This window comes from Parasteatoda tepidariorum, chromosome 10 (genome assembly GCF_982258835.1).
Source record: "Parasteatoda tepidariorum strain Cologne lab strain chromosome 10, Ptep-v5.0, whole genome shotgun sequence".
In the NCBI taxonomy this organism is placed as follows: Eukaryota; Metazoa; Arthropoda; class Arachnida; order Araneae; family Theridiidae; genus Parasteatoda; species Parasteatoda tepidariorum.
This window is the reverse complement of record NC_141764.1, coordinates 101,966,829-101,990,887: the sequence shown is the minus strand read 5'-3', so window position 1 is coordinate 101,990,887 and position 24,059 is coordinate 101,966,829. Positions and strand designations below refer to the sequence as shown.

Below are 24,059 nucleotides of genomic sequence, written 5' to 3'. Positions count from 1 at the left end.
TACGCCAAAAACATGAATAATGTTCGAGGGCTGATTCTTAATGATTCGAAGGGGTGACCACAAAGATGCTAATTTATTAATGTAGACGATAGTTTAAATTACGAAATCAGACGCAAAAACGTATTTCCTCTTAACAAACGTGCCTTTCTTTTCAGCGGATTCTTGACCCCCAAAACAGAGAGGATAGCCGCAATCAGGGCCTTCACTACACCGGGGTAGTCGGGGTCAAGGGAGCCCCACATGAACATCATATTTTTTCAAAATTAAGTTCCTCTCCTCTTTTCACAGGTAAGAAATTGCACACCCATATAAAGGGAAGGGTAAAAAACGGTGAAAAGGCATTTTTCGAGAATTATTTCCCTCCCTCAAAAGAACAAATGACCCCCATAATTCGGTCAGGAGGGTGAACCAAAGGACTTTATCTTTCACGTATTTCACCATATCTCGAAAACTTTTTGCACACAATTATAAAAAATTCGTTTATCCAAAGACACAATATAACTTTAATTGAATTATTAATTTTTATTATTTTATTCAATAATAGTTGAAAAAATTATTGGAGGAGTTCGAAGAGTGACTGAATGGACTTGTCTATAGAAAAATGAAAGAGCACGAAAGACTGACTTTAACAATATAATCGATGAATTTGGGTCAAAAAAGGCCAGAAGAAATAAATTTTAAATTAATGATATAATTTTCTCGAATTTTTTTTTTAATTTTTTTTTTATATTATCTATTATATATAATTCTCTTACGTAGCTCCCAAATTTTGGCTGTATTTCTTTTCCGTCGGTGGCAACATTTGCTTTGTTTTGTTTACGTTTTGAAAACATCAAAGCATTCTGCCTTTAAATGATGTGTTTCTGATCTAATATATATAATTCTCTTACGTGGCTTACTTTGGCTGAAGTACTCTGTACAACTAAATAAGATTCTTTTCACAACACTTAAATATTTACTTTATTTTCTTCATATATCAGTCGGCAAAGAATTCTGTTAGGTTAAAAAACATTTCGCTAAAAAATAACGAATTCTAAAAGAAATAAAAATAAACAACTTAAAAAATAAAAATGCTGTTGCCAGCCATAGAATTTTTTGAAAGTTGACTTAATAAATCAAAATGTCACAGAAGCGCAACTAGATCAAAATTATGATGCCTGAGCGCTTGACGCAACAAATCCTTCAATTCTATAAGTGTTGTATCGCCAAATGCCCAAATTAACAATTGTGTTCTTAAAGAAATTCTATAAAAAGTTTTAAATAAACAACCTACTTCTACAACTGCTTCTTGAAGAACTTGGCTCATTGATTAAAAATATTGTTTTAATTTTACAGTACTAACTTTACTTCTACTTTCATTATTGCTATGACCCTCTTTCATTACATTTTACAACTTCATGCTAAATTTGAGGACTTAAAGTTGTTTTGTGGTTGAATACTGACATTTAGAAATGTGTACATAAAAAAGTAATATTTAGAGGTTAAGAGTTTGCCTCAGAAAAATTTGAATTGTTGACATTGAATTTAACAACGGAAACAATCGTTTTTGTGAAAAATTGAATTGTATTGTTGACATCAAAACTAAAAATATTGTGTTTCAAATTAACAATACTACCTTAATTTATACTTTAGAATTGCCTCGGAGAAATTTTAATTGTTAGAAATGACTTAAACAAAAAGTTTTATTTTAACTGACAAATACTATATTATAATTTTAACTTTTTCTATGACTATACTCATTTTCTTACTCTTTTCTTTGTTTTTTATGCATTTTATAATTTTGTGATAAAATAAAAAAACTTATAGTTGTTCTGCTTCTGAACACTGATGAAAACACAAAATGATGGCCTTCATCAACAATCAAAAATATCTACATTTATTTTACAAATTCTATATTATTAGGGTGGCGCACTTCAGAGAATTAAAAATGCAAAATTATCTTCATCGAAGCCGATGCTTTACATTCGGCGTTCAGTGGCAGACTACTATTTCATATTGTTTTACAACACATGGCTTTAGCCCTCTGGTGGGAAAGACTTTGAAACAAAACTTAAGACAGTTACTTTTCTCAACAACTGAAATTTAGAATAGTGTGATTAAGAAAAATATGTGAACTGTTTGCAATTTCAAATTAATATTGAAATGTACAGTTTTAGAATTTTCTACAGTGAAAAGTTTTCGGAACTTCAGTATTCAAAAAAGTATACAAAAGCTAGACGTTAAGAACCTATCCAATGAGCGAGCAAAGCGAGCATTGGATTGCGAAGCAATCCGAAATAAACTGCGAAAGCAGTTCCGGGGGTTGGTGAGCGTCAGCGAGCAGGGGGCGAAGCCTCCTAGTTTTTTTATATTACAATATTTCATCGAATTTTTTTTTTAATTCTTTATAAAGATTTATGCTGGACAATTTAAAAAGTTGTGATGATTTTATTATTAATTTCCCTTAATTAACAACAGATCAGCAATTTTTAGTGGACTGTGCTTCAAATTATTGATGAATTTATATTTTGTGCCAATTGTAGACATTAATGTTATATTTTTTTTATATATTTTTTTTAATTTACATAATTTTTTCGTTTTATCTTTTTTAAAAATTTTATTACTGTGAAATCTATTTTTGTAGCTTTACTTTAAATATTTAACAAAAACTGAAACTAATCCAAATATTAAATCATTATTCTAGAAATATATTTCAATGCGACCTGATATATTACTCTTCTCAACAAACTTAAGTTTATAAATCTATATACCAAACTAGAACCATTCAATATGTTTAAAATTTTGCATTCAGTATGTGTTTTGCAATTATATTTTAGAAGTCTTATACACTTATATGTGTTTTGTAACCAAAAGGGGATTTTCTAAGTATGACAACATTTTATATTCTATTGTAAAATTTAAAACTTTCTCTATTCCCATTTATATGTGAACCTGTCTTGATAAATATATTTAATAACATGATACATAAAATAACGGATGAAGTTTTAAAACCTGCAAAAACAGGTACAAAGTTAAGAAGAAAATTACGCCGCAATATGGGAAATAGGGTCAGGAGAGCGATCCAAAGCCCCTTAACTAAAATTTCATTTGATGCATATTTCCAGCCATGCTTCCAGAACTTTTTAAGCTAACTGAAAAAATATTTGCACACAGTTATAAAATTCGTTTATCCAAAGATAATTTCATGCAAAAAATAAATTTCTGCTAATATTTATTATTTGTTATTAATTTATTAAATAATTGTCGATGCATAATAATAGTACACAATTTTTACAACATTCTAAGGAATGTAATTTTACAAGGTAAAATGCAAAATTTGAGCTAAATCGGTCGAATAGTTTCTGCGAAATCGAATTTTGAACATGTGACTTCTTTAAAATTTGATTTCTGAGGAACTATTCAACCAATTTTGCTCAAATTTTGTATTTCGCAGTATAAAACTTTGGTATTTTACCATATACTTTAAAATGACGTAAGTTTTTTCGATTATTAAAAAATAAAATAATTAAAAAAATAAATAATTTCTAAAAGTAATTTTTTGCATGGAGTTATTTTTGGTCAAACGAATTTTATAACTGTGTGCGAAAATTCGTCAATTCGCTTAAAAAGTTATCGAGATATGACGAAATACGCAAAAGTAAAAGTCCAAACTTTGGATCGCTCTCCTGACCAAACTATTGGAACCCTATTTAACAAATTGCAGCTACCCCCCATACTATGGAAGTCAGAAATCTGAATCCATCGAGAAAAAGTAAGGTTTATTCAGAGAAAGTATATTTTTGCGTCTGATTTCGTAACTTAAAATATCGTCCGTATTTATTAAATGGCATATTTGAAGTCACCTCCTCGAACCATTAGGATTGAGTCCTAGAACGTGAAGATCCGATCATAAGATTTTATAATAAATACGCTATAGATTTTAACTAATATAGTTGCATTACTTATAAGCGACGAGTCCTTAAAATTTTAATTTATGGACTCAAAAAGTTTAATTTTGTGCTTAAAAACCCTGACTAATGAAATTTAAAAATATAAAATTTTCACCTTCATTGACTAGATGAATTTCAACACCATAGTCACAAATAAGGAGTTCTGCAAGTTAAAAGAAATCAGGCTAACACAACCAGCACAAAAAGAAATTTTTTTAAAAAAGAAAGGAAACTGTAATAAAAATAATTTTGGCATATGTTGGAGTAGATTGTTTTTTCAGACTGAAGTTTTTCTTTCTATTTTCATAAACGAGCGTTTTTAATGTTATTTAAAATATTTTTATATTCTCTTTAGGATTAACTTATTCATAATTATTGTCAGGCAATTTTAATAAAAAAATATGAATACTGAAGATGAAAAATAATTTCACAAAGTTTTAAATAAACTATTGGCTGGAATTGAAAACCAATCCATCCTTTCGGACGACAAGAGGATAAACATCAGTGACTTGAAATGTTGTGACTTTTGTAAAAGTCTGACGAAAGAAAAAAAGGCTTTTATAAAAGTCGGAAAAGAAAGAACGATGAAAAAAACATTTGACTAATGGGACATCATCAGTGATCGTAAAAATGCGATTACAATTTTTTTGTTGCACGGTGCGGATATTAGATATGAGTTAGAAGTTCGAAAGAAAGATTAAATATACATATTATAGAACCCGTCAGAATTTTCCACAATATCTCATGACTCCAATAAATAGATTCAATTTTACTTATTCATTTAAAAAAAATGTCTTTAGGATACTCAGAATAGGTTCTAACAAATTGTCTTTTTCAGAGCATAATTTATGCTATTGTCCTGTTGTTCTGTCCAGGAGGGATGCTGTGCGGCGATGTGAGAAGAGGTGAAAATGAAGGTTATTACGCATTCGAGAAAGCACCCTCTCGCTTCATGCGACCCCCACAAGTCAGAAAACCCCCCTACATGATGTCTACCGTCCCCTGCCAGATGAGAGAGAGTAAAAGGCCGAAGTACACACTGTGCGGAGATTTGAACAAGGGTTTCATACCCATCAATCCCATGGGTCAAGAGTTTAATGGACATCCCTATCCATTGTAAGTCAGACGTCATCACATCTCATTCATAACACTTTGAGGACAGAAAATGTTACTTTTTGTTCCTTTTAACCATGATAATATTACTTTACAGAGACGAAAAATGAAAAGCACTGAAAATAATTTCAACAAAACATAGAAACAATTTAATAGATAATCATTTCTTTAACAAATGCATAATCAAGATAATGATGAGTTATCGATTAAAAAAAAGAAAGAAATCACACATCCATTTATATTTTTCACGCATAGGGGTGTCCTCAAACCATAAAATTTTTCCAGCCCTCAAATCATAGTTTAGAAATCTGTTGACATCAAGGATGACGGGTGGTCTAAGAATGAGACTATGAAGCTACGATATTAATGAGAACAAATTCCGATGATAAAATGAAATAATTTATTCAGAGATAAATTCTGAATAACGACCGTCTCAAATTATAATAGTAACTTCTTTTTTATAGTGAACATCATTTTCTCAAATTTACAGAACCGTCTATCGCCTCAAACTGAACTTATCCATATCATCTCCAATCACAGGCTATTCTAGTTTTTCTCGCTTAAAAAATCACACAATTTGACTTTTGCTCGTGTAAGGCGTTCATATTATTGTTTTTTCATATTTTCATAAAAAGCCGAAAGGAATTTTCAATGGATTTCGTAAGGTAACGGGTGACTGAAAATTTTGGTTTTCAAAATAATGGTTCGTATTACCACACATGAGTAAATTTAACAAAATAAATAGTTTTTATGCCACGTTTTAAGGTGTCATGACATGATGAAATTACCAAATTACCATACATATACGAAATTTCCCGTTTTAACAACCAAACAGTACTGTAGTAAAACCATATTTTATTATCTATGTGTATAGATTTGGCATTCTTATAGAGCCAGAAATACAGTAAATTTTACCATATTCTAGCAGTTTTGACCATACTTTTTTTTCTCAGTGAGGAATGAAGTTGCAGTTCAATTTTATTTTTTTCCCCCATCTTTGACGTTGCTAGATAGCAGATCTTTTCTGAAGCAATGCAATGTGCCATAAAAAAAATAGGACCACCTCTTCTATAAATTTCAAAATAATACAGATTTCCCCCCAATTATTTCATTGTAAGAGTAGCAAAAAGACACGGGAAGATTTGAAATGAAAGAAAAGCAATAGCTAAAACATTTACATAAGATTAGATAAATTTCAATTTTTAACAAATAACTCCAAAGCTGGTAAATTTTCAGGTGTCCTTATGAATGCTAGGATTACTATAAAATTTTACTCACAATTCCAAGGTCTAGCCGGTTCCCGCATGAAGAAATTTTCGGTGGTTGAAATTTGAAAATCCGGTTAACTTTTTCTGGTTTCATTTCATCAAAAATTAAAAATCAATTTAATAGGAAAGATACAGCCCAGTACCTTGGTCGTCCCTGCAACGGTAGGCATTTCCGTATTTGTCACCGCCAATTGTTTTGTTATTTAGTTACTTTTTTCAAAAAGCACACTACGATTTATGTGCATAGGATTTTATACATGAAGTTGAATTTAAGTTGAATTGTAAATAGGAAAGAGAAAAACGAGCCGCGATGTCTTAGGGGATAGAGCGTTCGCCTTCCAATGAGGTGAACCGGATTCGAATCCCAGCGATGACTGGTTGATTCGAATTCAGCACTCGGCTAGCACCGACCACAGTGCTGACATAAAAATATCCTCAGTAGTAGACGGATCATGGATTAGTGTCTCCTTGCCTTCAGGCTAACCATGTGAGGTTTTTAGAGGTTTTCCTACCCATGTAAAGCTAATGTATGTTAGTTCCATCCAAAAAGTCCTCCACGAAGGCAAATTTCTCCCAATACTTGATCCAGGAGTTCGCTTGTCTTCTGGATTGAGTTGAAAATGACAAGGCTACGGAGTTGAACATTAGTAGTCCTAAACTCAAAATTGGGTCGGCTGTTATAAAGTAAAATAAAATAACGTTGAATATACCTAATGAACTTAACTAAATTGAAATTTGAGTTATGTAGCTTTTTTTCCTTCCAAATCTTGTATGGAAAACTATTATTATTTGAATGTCTCTCTCTCTCTCTCTCTTCTTTAGCGAACTGATTAAAAACAAGACGCTGATATTCCTATCGAAAACTCTGCCCTACCTCAAAGAGGATCCAAAAATTCCCAAAGTCACCAAGTTTCAGACAAAGAAACAACACCAAAGACATCGTCGATCCATGGAAATGATGAAGAATGCAACAGAGAATGAAACAAGCGGAAGACAGAACTGCGAGTCTGGGGGAATGTAAGTATTACAAAAAATAATACACATATCTCTTCACTTACCTGCCTACTGAATCAGTTACTAGTAGCAACCAATACGTTTCTATTGCAATAGGAAAAAGAATCAGCCAATAGGAATAAAGCAAACAACTAGCGTCCACTCACAACCACAAAATTACAGCAATCGATTGAATTATCAATTTCTGTATTGGTCGTCAAGTGATATAGTTCAATCTCTAGCATAGACATCTCTATTTGCTTAAAAGCATTTTCAAAATACCACGTTGAGTTAATAACATAATGCGCGGATGTGGAGCTGGATGTCAACAATTGCAAAATTCTAAAACTAGAACAAAACATAGAAATATGGTTTTCTACACTAGGGTGCGTCCCGCAGTGGACTGATCGTTAAGACACGGTTCCCAGCAGATCACCGAAGTCAAGCATCACTGGCTGCGGTCAGTGTGCGGGTGGGTGACCACTTGGATCAGCCTGCGTAGGGACCGAGGGTGTGCGGTATTGGTCCTCGTTAAACTGTTCTATCGTAAAGTGCTCGACTTCGCACGCAGGTCGTCGGGCTACCGAAGCGGGGGAGCCATCCCCTTCGCAGAGGATCAAAATTGTGATGGAATGTCTTCGGATCATCCTCAGGGATGTTTCCCAGACCGTCGCTTATAGCCCATTGTGCAGCTCTAGTGCGACGTAAATGAACAACAACAACTACACTAGGGTGCACTGCACCTATATTTCCGGGTTACTGTTTCCGATGTATTTTGGAGCCCTATGGCTCACAACGTAATCAATGTATATAGAGACTATCTTGAGTAGTATTTCTTGTACAACTGTATTTGTTACCTGATTTATTATTTGTGTTTAAAGAAAAGTCATTTGAAGACCTGTCATTTCGGGATGTAAAAATCGTTATTTGAAAAAAAGAATCGTTATAAAACACTTCTTACCTTGTCAACTATATACCAACTTCGAAATTTTAGCTAAAACTGAATGATAATTTGTAAAATGTACTTAATCTCGCTGCTCGAACAATATGATAACACTAACGCATGATGGTGCACGGCTTGCCCCAAGAACAAACAGTAATAAACAAGTAAAAAGAGGCCAAATCAGAACTGCCAAAAAAGCGAGCTCCTTCTAAATCTAGAAATCATGTCATCTTTTTTAACAATATATCTATAAATAACTAAAGCAAATTTTCACTTCAAACTCACCAGAATTACTTACTATCTTATGAAATGCAGCCGATTTGGGTTCAGAAATTATATAATTTGTTTCTTTTATTAAAAACAAAATTATCTGTTTGAAAATATCGTCTCGCGGAATAAGCTGTAGTAAGCAGCTATATACTTTCCATCCAGAAGTGGAGCAGGTCAAGAGCTCGGGATTTTTGTTGTTTTCATTTATAATCAAAACACTATCCATTCAAAATTTCCCATGCATCTCTCTGCTCTGATATCACGGCATAATTAAAGCGTAAGTGTTGCTATGATTTGAGTGTTATTCTCAGTTTTTTTATGTCTTTACCTGAAGTTAAATGGATTTACAAATTGAATGGTAAATAACACAAGTTACCTTGAAAACAGTACAATAACAACGAAGGTTGGCGCGTTTTTTAAGCCTAGGCGTAAAAGTGAATCTGGAATAGTAATCCGGAAGTCTTATTACGAAGCCTTAACCGCTAGCGCCACCTGGGCTTAGCTTTAGACGGTTCTTTATCCATAATTTAAATTATAAGGCTTTTCATTAAAAATTAAAAAATTGATTTGATTTAAAAATTATCCTTCATGTAAAATTATATATAGAAAAAATAGCTGTGTAATAAAAAGTTCGAAGATATTTCCGAAACTAGTTGTGGAGGTGGTGGCTGAAAACATAGAACCTATCTATGGAGGGTTTACCGTGTAAAACTAAGCACAGATGGCGCTAGAGGTTAAAATTCGTCGTAAGACTTCCGGGTTACTGCTTCTGATTGATCTTTTCGCCTAATCTTGAAAAAACGCACAATCCAATACTATTATACTTGTAGTGTTTTCAATATAACGTGTTCATTCTATTTAACTTTCAACGAAACAAACCACAAATGAATTCGGGAGACTTCGCAAGCTTGTTATGATGCTACCCAAAAAATAACAAACGGTGCTATTTTACACAAATACACCCAAATAAGGAATAACACTCAAAACATGGCAAACTTTATTTATGTCGTGATATTTATTTTCCTAAAAAGGTTCACGAACTGCTTACAAAAAAAATCTTATAAAAGGTAAAATTACGCGTAAATTAAAATCACTTCCTAGAATATTAAAGCTGTTCACACATCGCCTTGTAAGCATAACATAAGAGGAGGGATACACCGGAAATTTTATAAATTTCTTACGGTTTTAGATAATTGCTTTACATTCACTCAACCATCCATAGAAGAACGTTATTTAGAGTCAGTGCCAGGGTTACATTTTTCGAAATTTCAATGACTCCTCTAGTTTTAACTCTTTGAAGGTTTTCAACGCAAATCACAAAGTAATTAAAATAATGCAAAAATTCATTTAAATAAATTGTTCTAGTAAAGCATAATTAAAATAAGTTTAACAATTTTGTTTTTTGTTAATTTTTAAAAACATTTTTTGCTCTTCAAAGAAATTATAGACAATGAATCGAATCCTATTGCGGAAAGAAAAAAATTTATGTTTATTTAGAGATCTAGAAACTTAATGGACAGCTAGTCAAATGTTCACAGTGTGATGTCACTAAGTTAATTGTTAATCGAGCTTAAAGCCAAAATGTAAATATTTTCCTCGTAAAGGCCTTATCTTTGTTCTGAATATAAACAAAATCCAGTAACAAAGCATGCGAAAAGGTTTACCCTTATCTCAAACACACATAAAGTAGAGCCTGTTATGCAATAGAACCTCTTTTCTTGCTTCACGGATCAATTTTCTTAGACAACATTCAAACTGATACAGTTTCAGAGGTTTTGCCCCGTTGACGTTGTGTATTTGCACTAATCGGTCGACCAACAAAGCAGCCCATCAAACTTAGTTAGTGCATGAAGTTTCAATTCTAAATGAACTAGTTAGACTAATATTCTTATTTAACACTATTTTCACAAAAAAATATGAACAATTTTTAAAACGTTAACACATGTAGCATAAAGAATTTTTTGGTGATCAAAACTGTGAAAGTATGTAGAAACTGATAAATGGAATAATTTGTCACAAAATAATAATAAAATAAGGCTCCTAAAAAGTCCATTAATCATCCACATATCATCAAGTCATAATAATAAGAATAATATCAGAAATGTACTTTCATCATGTCTGTATTCTTAATTTTCTTTTTACATTGAAATGCCGTTTGTCAATTGACGCCTTAGGGTCAAATTCTCTTTGGACTTCCCACTTACAGAAATTCTGAGTCTTCAAAGAGTGTGCGGCCACCTTTCAGCTATTGTGACTTCCCCATCTATATCGCATAAAGCAAGCTCTCAAATCTGAAAAAAAGTATTGTAGTTTGATTTAAAACTCAACATTAAACAGAGCAGCTTACCGGTCAGCCCTAAATATTTAATAGCCATTGACGAGTGGAAATTTCGTGCCTTGACTTAGTACATGAAAATCTAATCCTTATCTCCAAAGTTATCCAGAGTGTCTAGATTTTTAAAAAAAAAATAATCTTTGTGAACAGAAGAGTAGAAGTTGTGATGTTAGGATACTTGAAAAAATTTTAAGTATTATTTCTTTTTCTTTGCAGACTTTGTTCATTATCTTCATTGATATCGAACAACAAAGTTCCACTAGCTTTAGTGAGTGCCCTCACACAAAGTTTTGCTTCTTCACTCAACAACGATGCACAACAGCAGCCAGTTGCTATGGAAGCATCGACTGCGGCTCGACCCTCTCTTAATGCAGAATCGGTGGACAGTAATGGCGGAGGTGGAATGAACATGGCGGATGCGGTTATGGGTCTCCTGAGCACGCTCTCGAGTATGGGACTGATTGGGAATGGACTTGGTTCTGTCAAAGATTCAACTCCAACGTGAGTAACAATCTACATAATAATAAAAGGATTTATATAATATAAATCTCTCTCTATCATGTGAATCTATATAATATAAATTTATATAATATAAATCAATATACGAGGGTTGTTTTTTAAGTAAGGGCCGTTTTGTTGGGGACACTGATAGGTGACGCGTGCCAGTGCTTGTGTCGTGTCCCGTCATTCCTTGGGAACAACTGTGCGTGTGGGTAAACTGTACGGTCAGTTCTGTGTTTTTAAAATGTTCCTGTCATGCTGACAGGGGATTTTGCCACTCTATGCCAATTAATCTCTCCACAGTAATATAACACAGGAACGTAAATTATTCTATCGTACAATGCTCGACTTCACGGGCTGGTAGTCGAGCTATCAAAGCGGGAAAAGCCATCCCCTTTGACTTTGCAGCAAGGATCTAAATTGGGTTGGCAAGGATGCGGATCATCCTCTAGGATTTTTCCCAGACTTTCGCTAATGGCGCATTGCACTCTAGTGCTACGTAAATAAAGTACTACTACTCAGCTACGACAACCCCATTTTTAGTTTTTTTTGTCTGTTAAGCACAATAATTGACATGGATGGTATGTTAGAGCTACGTCAGAGAATTAGTATTCTTACGTTTTCTGAAATCATGATTTTGATAATAGTTAAACTTCTGAAATGTGCTTCTATTATCAAAAGTTAATGGAGAAAATTATTTATTCGGAGATTGTTAAAAATCGTCGAAGAATTATTTATGACAACGATGCTTAGTTAATTCTAGTAATAGATACTACTGATATTAAGTTACTATGTGGTATTTTAATCGGTACCAAATATATTAATACAGGTAGATAATGAAGTCCCAAACTCACGTACAGTGGTAATTCGCGATCGCAACGCTCGAATACGCCATCTGCAGAGAACACCGATTCCATGTCTTGACCCTTCTCTCTCCTCTTCTTCTCAGTTGTATAGGAATATATTACAATATTTTCCTCTTTTTTAATATTTTTCGTATTTAATTGTCAAAAATATTTTTTTTTTATTTATACATAGCTTTCTTTCAAAACTATGCTCAATTTAGTTCTCAGCTTAAAAATTTTTATTCCATTTGAAATCAAAAGAGAAACTAACGTATGCCCTTCTCCTATGACTCTTCACACCCAAATGGTGAAAACATGCGAATTGTTGCCGTAGGTAGAGAGTTTTGCTTCCACCTGTAGCCCATTTCGACAGCCAATAAGTTTGCTTTCACTTTCTCGAGTCACAGAACAAAAGGAAAACTGCAAACCAAACCATGCGCTACAGATAGTTTTTCTTTTTTTCTATTCATTTATTTAACTATTTACTTATCCACTTATTTATTTATCTGTTTATTATCGATTTACTTATCTATTTATATATGTATTTATCTATCTGTTTATTTATCTATATATTTAACTATTCAGTTAACTACTTCTTTATCTATCTATCGATTTATTTATGAATTCTTTTAAATATTTTTTTTAAAATTTTCTTTCCTTCAGGGAAGAAGAGCCTTCAACGCTGGCCCATGTCCTGTCAGTGTTGACAGGTGCATCACCAGGCAGCAGCAGTGCTCTCTCCTTAGTGTTAAAGTTGATGGCCAGCGATGCATCCCCTCTGAGAGGCTTGGGGAAACGGAAGCCAGTGACTGCAGACCTAGAGACGGCAGAGACCAGAAGGCCCAGTGATGACCTGCCGCCCACGCCCTGCCCATCGTCCGAAGAATATGTCACACCGACATTTGCCAGGAATTACCAGGGCGTGTGGAAGTACGTGGTGCAGATACCACAGGAAGGATACTTTACTCAGACAGTACAGCAGACAAAATGTATGTAAGTAAAATTTTAATAAGCTTCATTCTAGTTTCCTTATAGTATCCATATTTTCCTACTTCGTTACAGGAACAAAACAAAACCCAAATGGTCAAATATTAGATTTTTTGAGAAACTAAATGTCATGAAAGACAGTAGTTCTCAAAATCCCTTTGAAAATGACTCGGTTAATTAATAATAATTAAGAAACTTAATCTTGGGTTTTTGTTTCTCTTTGGTGAGTTAACAAAATAGCATTGAAAGTTACCAAATTTTAAGTCTTTATTTTTTAGTCGGTTTACAAATTCCCATTGAAACTTACAGAATTGTAATCTTATGTTTAGTGGGTTTACGAATTCCCATTGAAACTTACCGAATTGTAAACCTATGTTAGTGGATTTACAAATTCCCATTGAAACTTGTCCAATTGCAAGCTTATGTTAAGTGGGTTTACGAAATCCCATTGAAACTTATTGACGGAGCTAGTATTATCCTTAATTTATGATATAAGTGTTTTTTGTAGGTGGAAAAGAATTTGCCATGAAGAGTTTTGGCCGCGGTAAAGCATCCTTGCAACTTCAGTTTCCGTACTCCATTTTATCTATTTTTGCATTTATCTCGCATGAAAGTATAAGAATATGTTGCAAATTCTTTCTCAGATAGGTTTGTTAAGCAAAAAAGCAATAAAACTTTAATGGCTTTTTTTTTATTCTGCAAAACAATATCTTTATATACGACTGTGAGCTAGATATTAACCCCTTGAGATATAATTTCTTGATGTTGAAATGATCTTTGATTGCACTGTAAACAACAACTCGCAACGGAATGTTGAGAGAGGTGCTAACTGCTCCGTACCAAAATTTAAAAAAAAGGTAAATAACTACAAACAAAATTTTGCGAATATTTGACAATTTTTACTTGCTTTTTAAAAGATATAGCATGACATAACTACTGTCTGTCTCTGTCTTGGTGGTTGGTCGGGGTGCCAGAGGCCGAGTTGGCCCTTTCATCCTGGAGGATCGATGAGGTGGAACACTGAGGTCAGGAGCATAAAGCTAAAGATGAGTTGGAGGGGGGGATGGCTTATTGCCATGGTGAGGAAAAGCTGTGAGATGACTTGAAAACGAGTTGAGAGTAATCAACAAAAATGAAGTCCACCGTGCTTTGCTCGAAGAAAACGTCTCGCTGTTATTAAGATTACTTATCTTGATTAGATAAATAGCATCTCCAGTCTCCGCTAGTAACTAAACTGGGCGACATAACTACTATAAAGTGGTGACGAATTATTTAGAAATACTGGTGGATAAAAATCTACTAAATTGAATTTATTAAACCGAGAATCACAATTGATAAACTACCACTTTAAAATATTTATTTGCTGTCCGACGCAAGTTGACATCTGTGTGTTGAAGACGTCTGAAACACGTTAATTGTTTTGACATAAGAAACAAATGACGTCTCCCAAACGTCTTCGTATGTCAACGGGTTAATTAAAAAGTGATCTTTAAAACTAGTTTTGAGATAACTAACGCACAATAACTCAATGATTTTTTTCCCTTTTTTTTTCCTTCAGCATTGCTAGAGAGAGATCTATAAATAAATTCCACCTTGATAAAAAAAAAAAGATTAAAAAAACAACGTAAGGGCCGCATGTGTTTTGGATATCCAACTTTACGTTACATTTTGCTTTACTTGCGCAAAAACTATAAGACTTAGAGACTTGAAATTACGAAGCTATGTAGAAAAATGTACCGAGATTTCCATGGAATAATAAAATAAAAATAATAACATTAGAGAATTAGTTCTAGAATAATTACATGGAGGTAAAAAAATACCAAGCGGGCTGCTCCACAGGACTCAGAAAAGCGGCTACAGAATTAAAACGTGACGTACGGAAAGAGCCATTTTTATTTCTAAACTTTACTCAAGTTTTTTTTATTTATTTTTTTATTTATTTATTTATTTATTTTTTTGAAGTTTCAATTTGTTTGAAAGTTAATACATTTTTAAGTGCTTCTTTTGCGAATTTCTTGCACTATTTTCCTTGAATAATTATTATTTATCGATTGTTGACAAACAATTTATCTCTCGAGATTTTCATTTTAACAACTCGCCCTGGATTTAATGTCAAAAGTAACAACAAAAAAAATCTTTTTTTTTTTTCTTAAATGGAGAAAGAGACTATATGTTGCCAGATATAAATCATAATATTTATATCGAAATTTTTTTTAAATATAAATGTCTCGAGAGAGGTAAAAACCATTTCCGATTTGGAACTGTTATGCGATAGAAGGTTATTTGCTGTCGCAACGAACTATAGGTTGCGTTGTTGTTTGAGACGAATACCTGCGATTTCTAAATGAACAGTCATTCAGTTACTCTGGAGACGTCTTTAATGTAGCCTGTAGGATTGTAACGTTCCTTCTTTATTGTGGCTTATTAAATTTAAAAAAGAAAAATGTTTGATATTCTTTCTTATGCAAATGAAACAAAATGGTGTCTCTCTCTTTTTTTTTCTTTTTTTTTTTTTAGAGAAGGAACATTTAAAACACATTGGAAAAATATTTGTAAATAAACAGAAAAAAATATGTATCTTCTAATTAGAGTTAAAACCTAATGCCTAAGAAATAGTTTTACTAAATTTAATGATATAACTTGAAAGGTCCATTTAAACTTTACATTCCATAGTTTTAAGAATCATATTACTTCAAAAATTAAAATGAACAAAAAGTAGGACATAAAGCCTCATAATTTTATGTAATTTAATTTCGTAAACAAAGTTCTTTGACAACAATTTATATCAAAAAACTTTAAGTTTCAATAAAAATCATAAGAACGTATTTAAAAACTAAAAAACGTAAATAAAGAATGCTTAAGGAAAAAAAATTCTTTTTTTTAAGCTATTTTTTAGTGCTACGAAATCTTTGGGATTTGCTAAAAACAATACAAGATGCAATTTTATTTTTTCAGGAGCGTAATATTTTACCGAAAAAACGAAAATGTACCAATTGGGTATACAACATATGACGCAATGCTAAACGAATGGAAAACGATTTTAAAAATTCTTCATATTGAAATAAAGATTTTCATATTGTTTCTTTTTTATTATTATTATTATTATTATTATAGTTCTTAATCAGACGTAAAAAACCATTCTGTACAGAACGATCATCAAATAAGAAGAAAAAAATTTACAAGCACATTTTTTATTGTAAAAATCATAACACTCGCCTGTTTTATAAATCCGCAGAATTCCAAATAAAATGTTCTTCGTTTGAAAATTTTATTTTCAAATAATATATGCACAGATTATCCTTTCAGTACTTTTAGATAACATATGACACATCAAAATTTTATAATTGTAAGATCTCGATATGAATTTGAATATGTAGCTTAAAAACATAATAGCTGAATTCTAGTTGATATTATTCTTTCAAAACTAAAAAAAAATTACCAAGAAAACGATAAAAATTTATTAATAATCAGCACAAATGAAACTATTTCAAATAGTTCGAATGATTCTTTATTGTTGTTTTCTGACTTAGATACAGAAATATATACTATTCTATAAAGAAGAAGAATATTCTATAACTATTACAGTTCTGTACGTTCTGAATGCCCTTTATTCATTGGAATGACGAAAGCAATGTTGACTTCACTTTAATTTATAATGAATTGAAGACAGAAAAAATTATTTTACTGTACTACACCTATCTGTAACAGCAAGTGATCATGAAATCGGAAGTTATGTTGTTGGTAATAGAGAGATAAAAATTATTGAGAAATTGTTCTTCAAATGCTTGGCGTGTTCTGCTTCAATGTTTGGCATGTTCTGGTTAGTTTTTCCAAGTTTTTCTACCTTTTCCTTAGGGAAATTTTGCTTCTTATTTGCTGCTAAGAAAAATGGCGTCCGTCATTGCCAATGGTTATGATGGAACTAATGCCCGATATTTTCAGGCTCCCGCTAGAGGGCGGACTCGAGTGTTGCGATCGCGAATTGTTTTAGATTTTTAACTACTAAAATTAATTCTTATTGAGCCACACATTCTTTTTTTCTTTCAAATCCATGTTCAATTTGCTACGTTTAACATATTAACAAAATGTTTCTACATACAATTGGGTATAATATAGCCTACGTCACAGGTCGTGTTGTTCCTACTAAATTTAACCCATGAACGGCATTTTCTGCGAGCCTAACTTCAAGCCACAAATAAGCAAACGAAGTGTTCGATCGTTTAAATAGCTGCTCGCCAGATTTTATTGCATTATAAAGAAAAGTTATTGAAACTAAATACAACTAAATAAACAACAACAACTAAAACAAATAACAACAACTACTAATAACAATAACTAAATAAACAGCAACTAAATTCCATTCGTTTAGCATTGCGTCATATGTTGTTCCTACTAAATCGAAGTAGTTGTGTTTTTTTCATATTATACCCAATTACAATAACTTTATACAAAGCAAACAAAATAATAATGTAATTGTTTAATATATAATGATGCATAGAAGCAAAATGATACAGAGATATATATGCAATTTTTTTCTTGAAAAATATCAACTGTTAAGAAAGCAAAAAAAAAAAAAAAAAAAAAAAAAAAAAAAAAAAAAAAAAAAAAGAAGAAGAAGGAAAGAAAAGAGAAGGGGAAAAAAAAAAAAAAAGAGATGAGTGAGACGCTACCACGAGGTTCGGCGAGCGGAGCGAGTTTCTCAAAATGTTTTTTCAGAAAGTTGTTTGTTAAGGATATGGAAACAGATATCGGAAGTTATTCATTATAATTAAGTTTAATTGAATTTCTTGAAAGAAAAGCAGTTGGGAGATCTTAATGTAACGACGGTTATAAAATAAAATAATATATGAAAAAGAAATAATTATATTTGCTCGCACTTTCCACAACTCAACACATTTCCCTTAGGATTTTATTACGATCTATAAGCGAACAGAAATAATTTTTCTCATTAATAATTTTTTTTTTGAAATAGCATTTAAAATTATTTAGAACAAATTGTGTGAGTTCACAATCGTTATTTAATTTTTCGCTTACCAAACAGGCTGACATATTAAATACAATTGTGCATGCATCATCACACAGAAGCTGATCGTTAATCATTTAACGCATCTCTTTAATGGTAATAGCATATTGTTTTAACTCACATCAATAATTAATACAAATTATAAAACGGTTAATAAGTTTAGACACCTATTCAAATAAGTTAATCTTAAAATGTTGCGTAATAACGCCGTTTTTCAAAACTCTGTCGCCAAGGAAAATTTTTAAAAAAAGCCATAGTTTAAGTGCCTTACATTTGAAGCAATGCGATGATTTTAAACTATATATTATCTAGCCATGATGAATTATCTGGGCTATAGAACAGACAAATAACTTAAAAATTTTATAAGTTATTGAACTTTTTTAAAAATCGTTAATATGGCGCACTTTTCCACTTAGATGAAAATTATCAAAACCACTGCCTTATTCACAGTTTTTGTAAATTTTTATGAACCCAGGTAATGCAGCATTGGAGTAAGTTTTTAAATATTAAAACATTAGACGCTTTTTATTGTCACAAAACTGTGACTTTTCTCCATATTGACGTTATTTTCAAAATAAGCGGCTTTAGATAGATTGACTAAACAGTCATGACTCACAGCAGTTAAAAAAATGGCATCATTTTATGTTACAACAGAACCTTCGAAAAACAGCACTAAGGAAATAGAATTACACTAGTGGGCTGCTCCCCCTGCTCGCTAACGCTCGCCAACCCCCGAAAATTGCTGCGCAATCTTATATGGTTTTTTGCTTCGCAAACCAAGCTCGCTTCGCTCTCTACTGACTTAGGTACATTGCAAATGCACAAAATTCTAAGAATTCAAAACAATCATTCAAATTCATGTAAAAACTTTTTTTTTAAAAAAAATTACATCATTTTAGTAAATACTAAGTCATTAAAATAAATTTGAATTCAAATAAATGACATGTAATTCGTTAAATCTATTAGAAATGCGCTATAGTATAAAATCTTAAAGCGTAACAGCACGACTGAGACTCATTTTTCAATGAATAACTAATAACAATAATAAAACAAATAAATTCGTGATATAAATCAAAAATCGTCAAATAAATTCGTAATATATAAATTCGTGAAAAAAAAGCGCTTTCGACAAAATACTTAAATAGAGATCTATCGACAAAGACTACTCACTTCTGCCTAGCTTAATAGTATGAGATTGCCGCAGCTGATAATGCTCTCTCTGGTTATTTCAGTTTCCGTTTTTAAAAGCGCTATATGTTGAGCCACCTCAGCTAGATTTGGCATGTGACATTTCCCAGCGTTGTCATTCGGGGAGTTGTAATGAGGCTTTTTTTTGTCGCCGTGTAAGAGAAATATATATATATATACTAAGAGGCTTCGCCCCCTGCTCGCAGGCGCTCGCCAACCCCCGGAACTGCTTTCGCAGTTCATTTCGGATTTCTTCGCAATCCAATGCTCGCTCATTGGATAGATTCTTAACGTCTAACTTTTGTATACTTTTTTGATTACTGAAGTTCCGAAAACTTTTCACTGTAGAAAATTCTAAACCTGTACATTTCAATATTAATTTGAAATTGATAAACATAAATTTTTTCTTTGTTCATAATTTTCATGCACTTTAAATGCTTTTTCTGAAAAACGTTAATTTTGAAAAAATTTCTTTGACAATTTGAATGTAGATTTTGTGAAATGTTAGCGATGTTTTAAACTGAACGCCAAGTTTGAATTTGTTATCTTTATCAAGTTTTAAGTAAGAATAATTTAGACATTTTCTATAAAAATTTGATATGACAGAACGTATTTAGTTCTAGTGCATTGCTTATTTTTTCCTTTTTTTAAGATTTTAGTTCAAAACACATGTGATCACATTATTATTATATCTAGAAAAAAAATTTGAAATTTATGTATTACAATTTGTTATAGAGCTGCTAACGTAACATGAAAAATTTGTAATCCTTAAGCTCAAATTTGCCATATTTTGAAAAATAATTTATACATTTTTAAACTTCAAATTTATAATTTTAGAACCCCTGGTTACCAAACATAAAATTAAAATTTTAATTGAATATTTTTTTTAAAAAAATTTTTTGTCGAAACCAGTTGGATACCTAAATTTTATGCTGATAACAAACAAACAAAAATATGGAAGTCAGCGAAGGAAAACTGGCATATTATTCCATTCTTTAAATATTACGTAAGCATCTAAGTGGGAGGAGTTTATAATTTACTTATTTTTGCTCACAAAGGGGGAGGATGGTTATGAGCAATACTGACATAAAAGTTTACTTATTTTCTTCTTAAAGAGCAAAATTAGAAATGTAACAAAAAAATTACGTATAAAAGCTGAATAGATTTGGGCAAATTGTTTAAATTTTGGACAAAGTTGAGGTAAATAATTCGGCTGTAAGCTCGGTTTTACTTCGTTACATCACAAAACGAAAAGTTGAGTTGTCCATTCCGGGGAAAAGAGTTGCAGAGTTCGAAACTTTTGAACACAAAAGGTTCCTCAAGAATAGTCTACAAAAATTTTCTAAAATAAATTAACGAGTAAAATTTGTTTTATCCAAAGACATATCTTTTGTTTGATTTTTAATCATAAAATTAGATTACTTCAGTAAAAATCAGAGGGGTTACGACTTTCTTATTATGTAAGGGGTTTTCTTTTTTTTTTGCTGAAAAGGGGAGTTCAAAGTTTGGAAAATGTATGCCTACGTGATATTTGGACCTCCCCTTACACACCACCGGTAAAGATTTATTTGCTTCATTTCAATTTCAGGAACAGTCGTTGCGATTTCATGGATGGAGTGTGCCACGAATCTCCAAGGTGGGTCAGCCTGTTGGTGGCCGAAATATATTACCCCGACAGTTTTTCACCCACGACGGCCATGCCACCGGTCGAAGATTTTTACAATTTCCAGCAATACTTGAAAAGGCGTGTCGGTGAAGATGACATTGACCAAAGAGCAGCACAGAAACATAAACACTGTGATGGGTTCGACGCTATCGGATGCTATGTGGTCAGGCTGTACTACGATTGGTTCCTGGTGAATGGATCGTGCAAGTGTTGGAAACCGTCACCGAAGAGGACACTGATGGGTTAAAACTTTACTATTCGAATGACCATCTTGTCAACAGTATTGTATATTTATCTTAATGAATTGTTTTCTTACAAAGACATTTTACAAATTCAAAACTTTTCATGAATGAATGGGGGGGGGGGGAACTATCCAACTGACGAGTATTCCAACTCGAAACAATACACTGCAGCACGACACGATATTGACGAAATTAATGGATGATAATTAATTGGTAATAATAATTGCATGTGCTCCTTCAATCACCTTTGTATAGTGCTACGCTGGTTATGATACGGGCTAAAATAAAATAAAAATTTCAAACCTTTTTATTAAAAGGGAGCTATACCCCATAAAAAACACTTCATGATTTTTTTTGCTACATAAGTGATTTAAAATTTAAAGTACAAAAAAAAGTGAATTTTGCAAATTATGGCAAGATTAAAAAAGGATTATTCAATGGGGAAGTAAGCCTGCTATAATTTTGATTTTTAAGCATTTGAAACTTTCTGGTTTACTGAGTGTACCAATGAGTGAATGAAGTTGAAACAGAATTTGCGATGAGAAGTTTTTCCTGCGGTATAGCATTCTCTAAAGTGTTTTATTCAAAATTTGTGTCACTCTAGAAGTTCATAATAACACTTTGATAATTCGGAGCTCTCACTAAAATGTGGATTCATTAAGAAATGAGTGGATAGAAAATTCAAAAGATGCGCTGAAATAATAAAAAAGATCTTCCGCTGGTCGGTACATTACATTGAAACACAAACAAGCTAAACAGGGCGTTTAATGATGGAGAACATGGACGCCCTATTAATAGTGTGTCTTCGATCGCCATCGATGGCCGCTCAAGCCAGCAGACACATTCCCTTCATAAACAATGCTATTTAAATGCATAAAAAAAATCATTTAAGATCTCAACTATCAAGAATTTTTTAATCACTCCGCAGTTAAAGGTTTAGTCACATAGTGTTAGCCGCATTACAAAGCGCAAGTTGAATGACTATTACTACTTTACCCAAATCTAGACACGGAACTTTGTAGCAGTTTTCAAAAGGAATTCATTTTTATGGGTTCTTTCTTCGAATTATGATAAATATGCAGTGTCGTTCTGAATAAGATAAAGTGCATCATTTTCAAAGAATAAAGGTTGATTAGATTTAAAGAAGAGCTGGTCTCAGAAATGAAACAATTTCTGTAGATTTTTTTAACAATAGAAATCTCATGTTATAAAGTAGTTCCAAATGTAAGAAAACACATTAAGTTTTGTCTTTCTTTATTTATTTATATGTTCGTGTTGTTATTGTCCATAATAAATGTTATATTTAATAAAAGGTTCTCTTTGTAATTTCTCAATTATAACTTTAAAAGCATCGTGGGTGAGCTTATTCTGGAGACAGCTCAAAATGCTTATTTGGGAGCATCCGTTCATCAAACTTCTTTAATGAGTATTTTCTTTTTTGAAGGAATACAAGTAAATTCGTGATGTGGCAATGTCCACTAGCATAAATCACTTTTCTCAATTATTCACTTCAACAGCGGTTTCTACAAGGATGTCACAGATTTATACTGGTGATATTATTAAATTTACATTGTAAGGATTTAGATTTTAAAAAAAAAACATTTATTGTTAGCATTCTAAATGTTAAAAGATCATCTGAAAAGCTACATCTGTAATATAGCCGGTTACTACGACCCCTGAAATCTGTCATGATTATGTTGAGTATTCCAAAAACAAAACAAAAGTAAGTCGTTTTGTGTTGGATTGAACATTTAAAAAGTCATGTCATTTCGAGTTCAAGTCTTTTTCAAGCTCACACATACGCATTTCACAAAAACAAACATTTTGAGCAGCAGCCAGTATAAAAAGCTGAAACTAGCGATATACTTTTATTTACAATGCTATACATAAAAATGTTTTGAACCGAATGTTACTTTTATCTTCAAGTTTTGAAAGATTATGCTGTTGCTGAAAGTCTCAATGAGTAGGTAATTTAAGTTGAGGAGTAGATTATATTAATTATTGGAGCGAGAATTTTTTATTTTTCTCATATTTTTTTATTTTCTCGCAATAAAAAATGATAAACGCGAGAAGTTCGCGCACTCTATTAATCAATTTCAAAATGCGCGAATTTTGGAAAAAATTTCGTCTTTCGCCATTTTGAATAAAATCCGTTTCACTTTTCTTCCTTGATCTTTCATTATTTTGAACATCGGTCCTTGTTATCTAGCTTCCCTATTTACCAGTATTGTTCAGAACCGGTGCGAACAGCAGAACTCCCCCCTCCCAGAACCCTTTCAGAGCACATTTCTCTGCAACCACGTGTTCACCGTAGGTAAGGTATCTTCATGTAAGACGTTTAAATATTTTGTGCATGAATGTAAGATGAACAAATACCTTGTTAAGGCGACATCTTCTACTCCGTAGCGGACAAATGAAAATGAAACAAATGTCAGTAGAAACGGTCAAAACGAAACAAATACGGATATTTTTTAACCAAATAAATATAATAGCTGTTGAAAAAGTAGATATTGAACATTTTCCATATGATGATGCAGCAAAAAAAATCCAATTAGAAGATTTTAAAAATGTATTATAATTAAAGAAATAATTTTTTTCCAAATCTATTCGTGTTTTTTTAATTTGTAGAAATCTCACCCTGTTTTTGAGAAAGGGTGAGAAATTCTCTCCAATTTTTTTTCTGTAATGAAAACACTGGCTAAAGAAATAAATTTTCAGATTATATCAATACCATCCATAAATTAAGTTGTTGAAAA

The 24,059-nt window shown here is 32.1% G+C and overlaps 1 protein-coding gene across 2 annotated transcripts in view; it reads left to right on the top strand.

Moving 5' to 3' along the window:
- The window catches only part of spz6 (Spaetzle domain-containing protein 6), a 28,344-nt gene extending 5,729 nt beyond the window's left edge, over positions 1–22,615 (top strand). Inside the window, exons 2-6 of one of the 2 annotated variants that reach the window (XM_071184375.2) lie at positions 4,768–5,045; positions 7,133–7,327; positions 11,068–11,352; positions 12,861–13,186; positions 20,984–22,615. In XM_071184375.2, coding sequence (XP_071040476.2) covers positions 4,768–5,045; positions 7,133–7,327; positions 11,068–11,352; positions 12,861–13,186; positions 20,984–20,985 — 1,086 coding nt within the window. In that variant the 3' untranslated portion in view covers positions 20,986–22,615. Of the gene's footprint in view, positions 1–4,767; positions 5,046–7,132; positions 7,328–11,067; positions 11,353–12,860; positions 13,191–20,983 lie in introns of both variants that reach the window. The other variant, XM_016064232.4, reaches the window with a different exon arrangement.
- Positions 22,616–24,059: the final 1,444 nt, after the last annotated feature.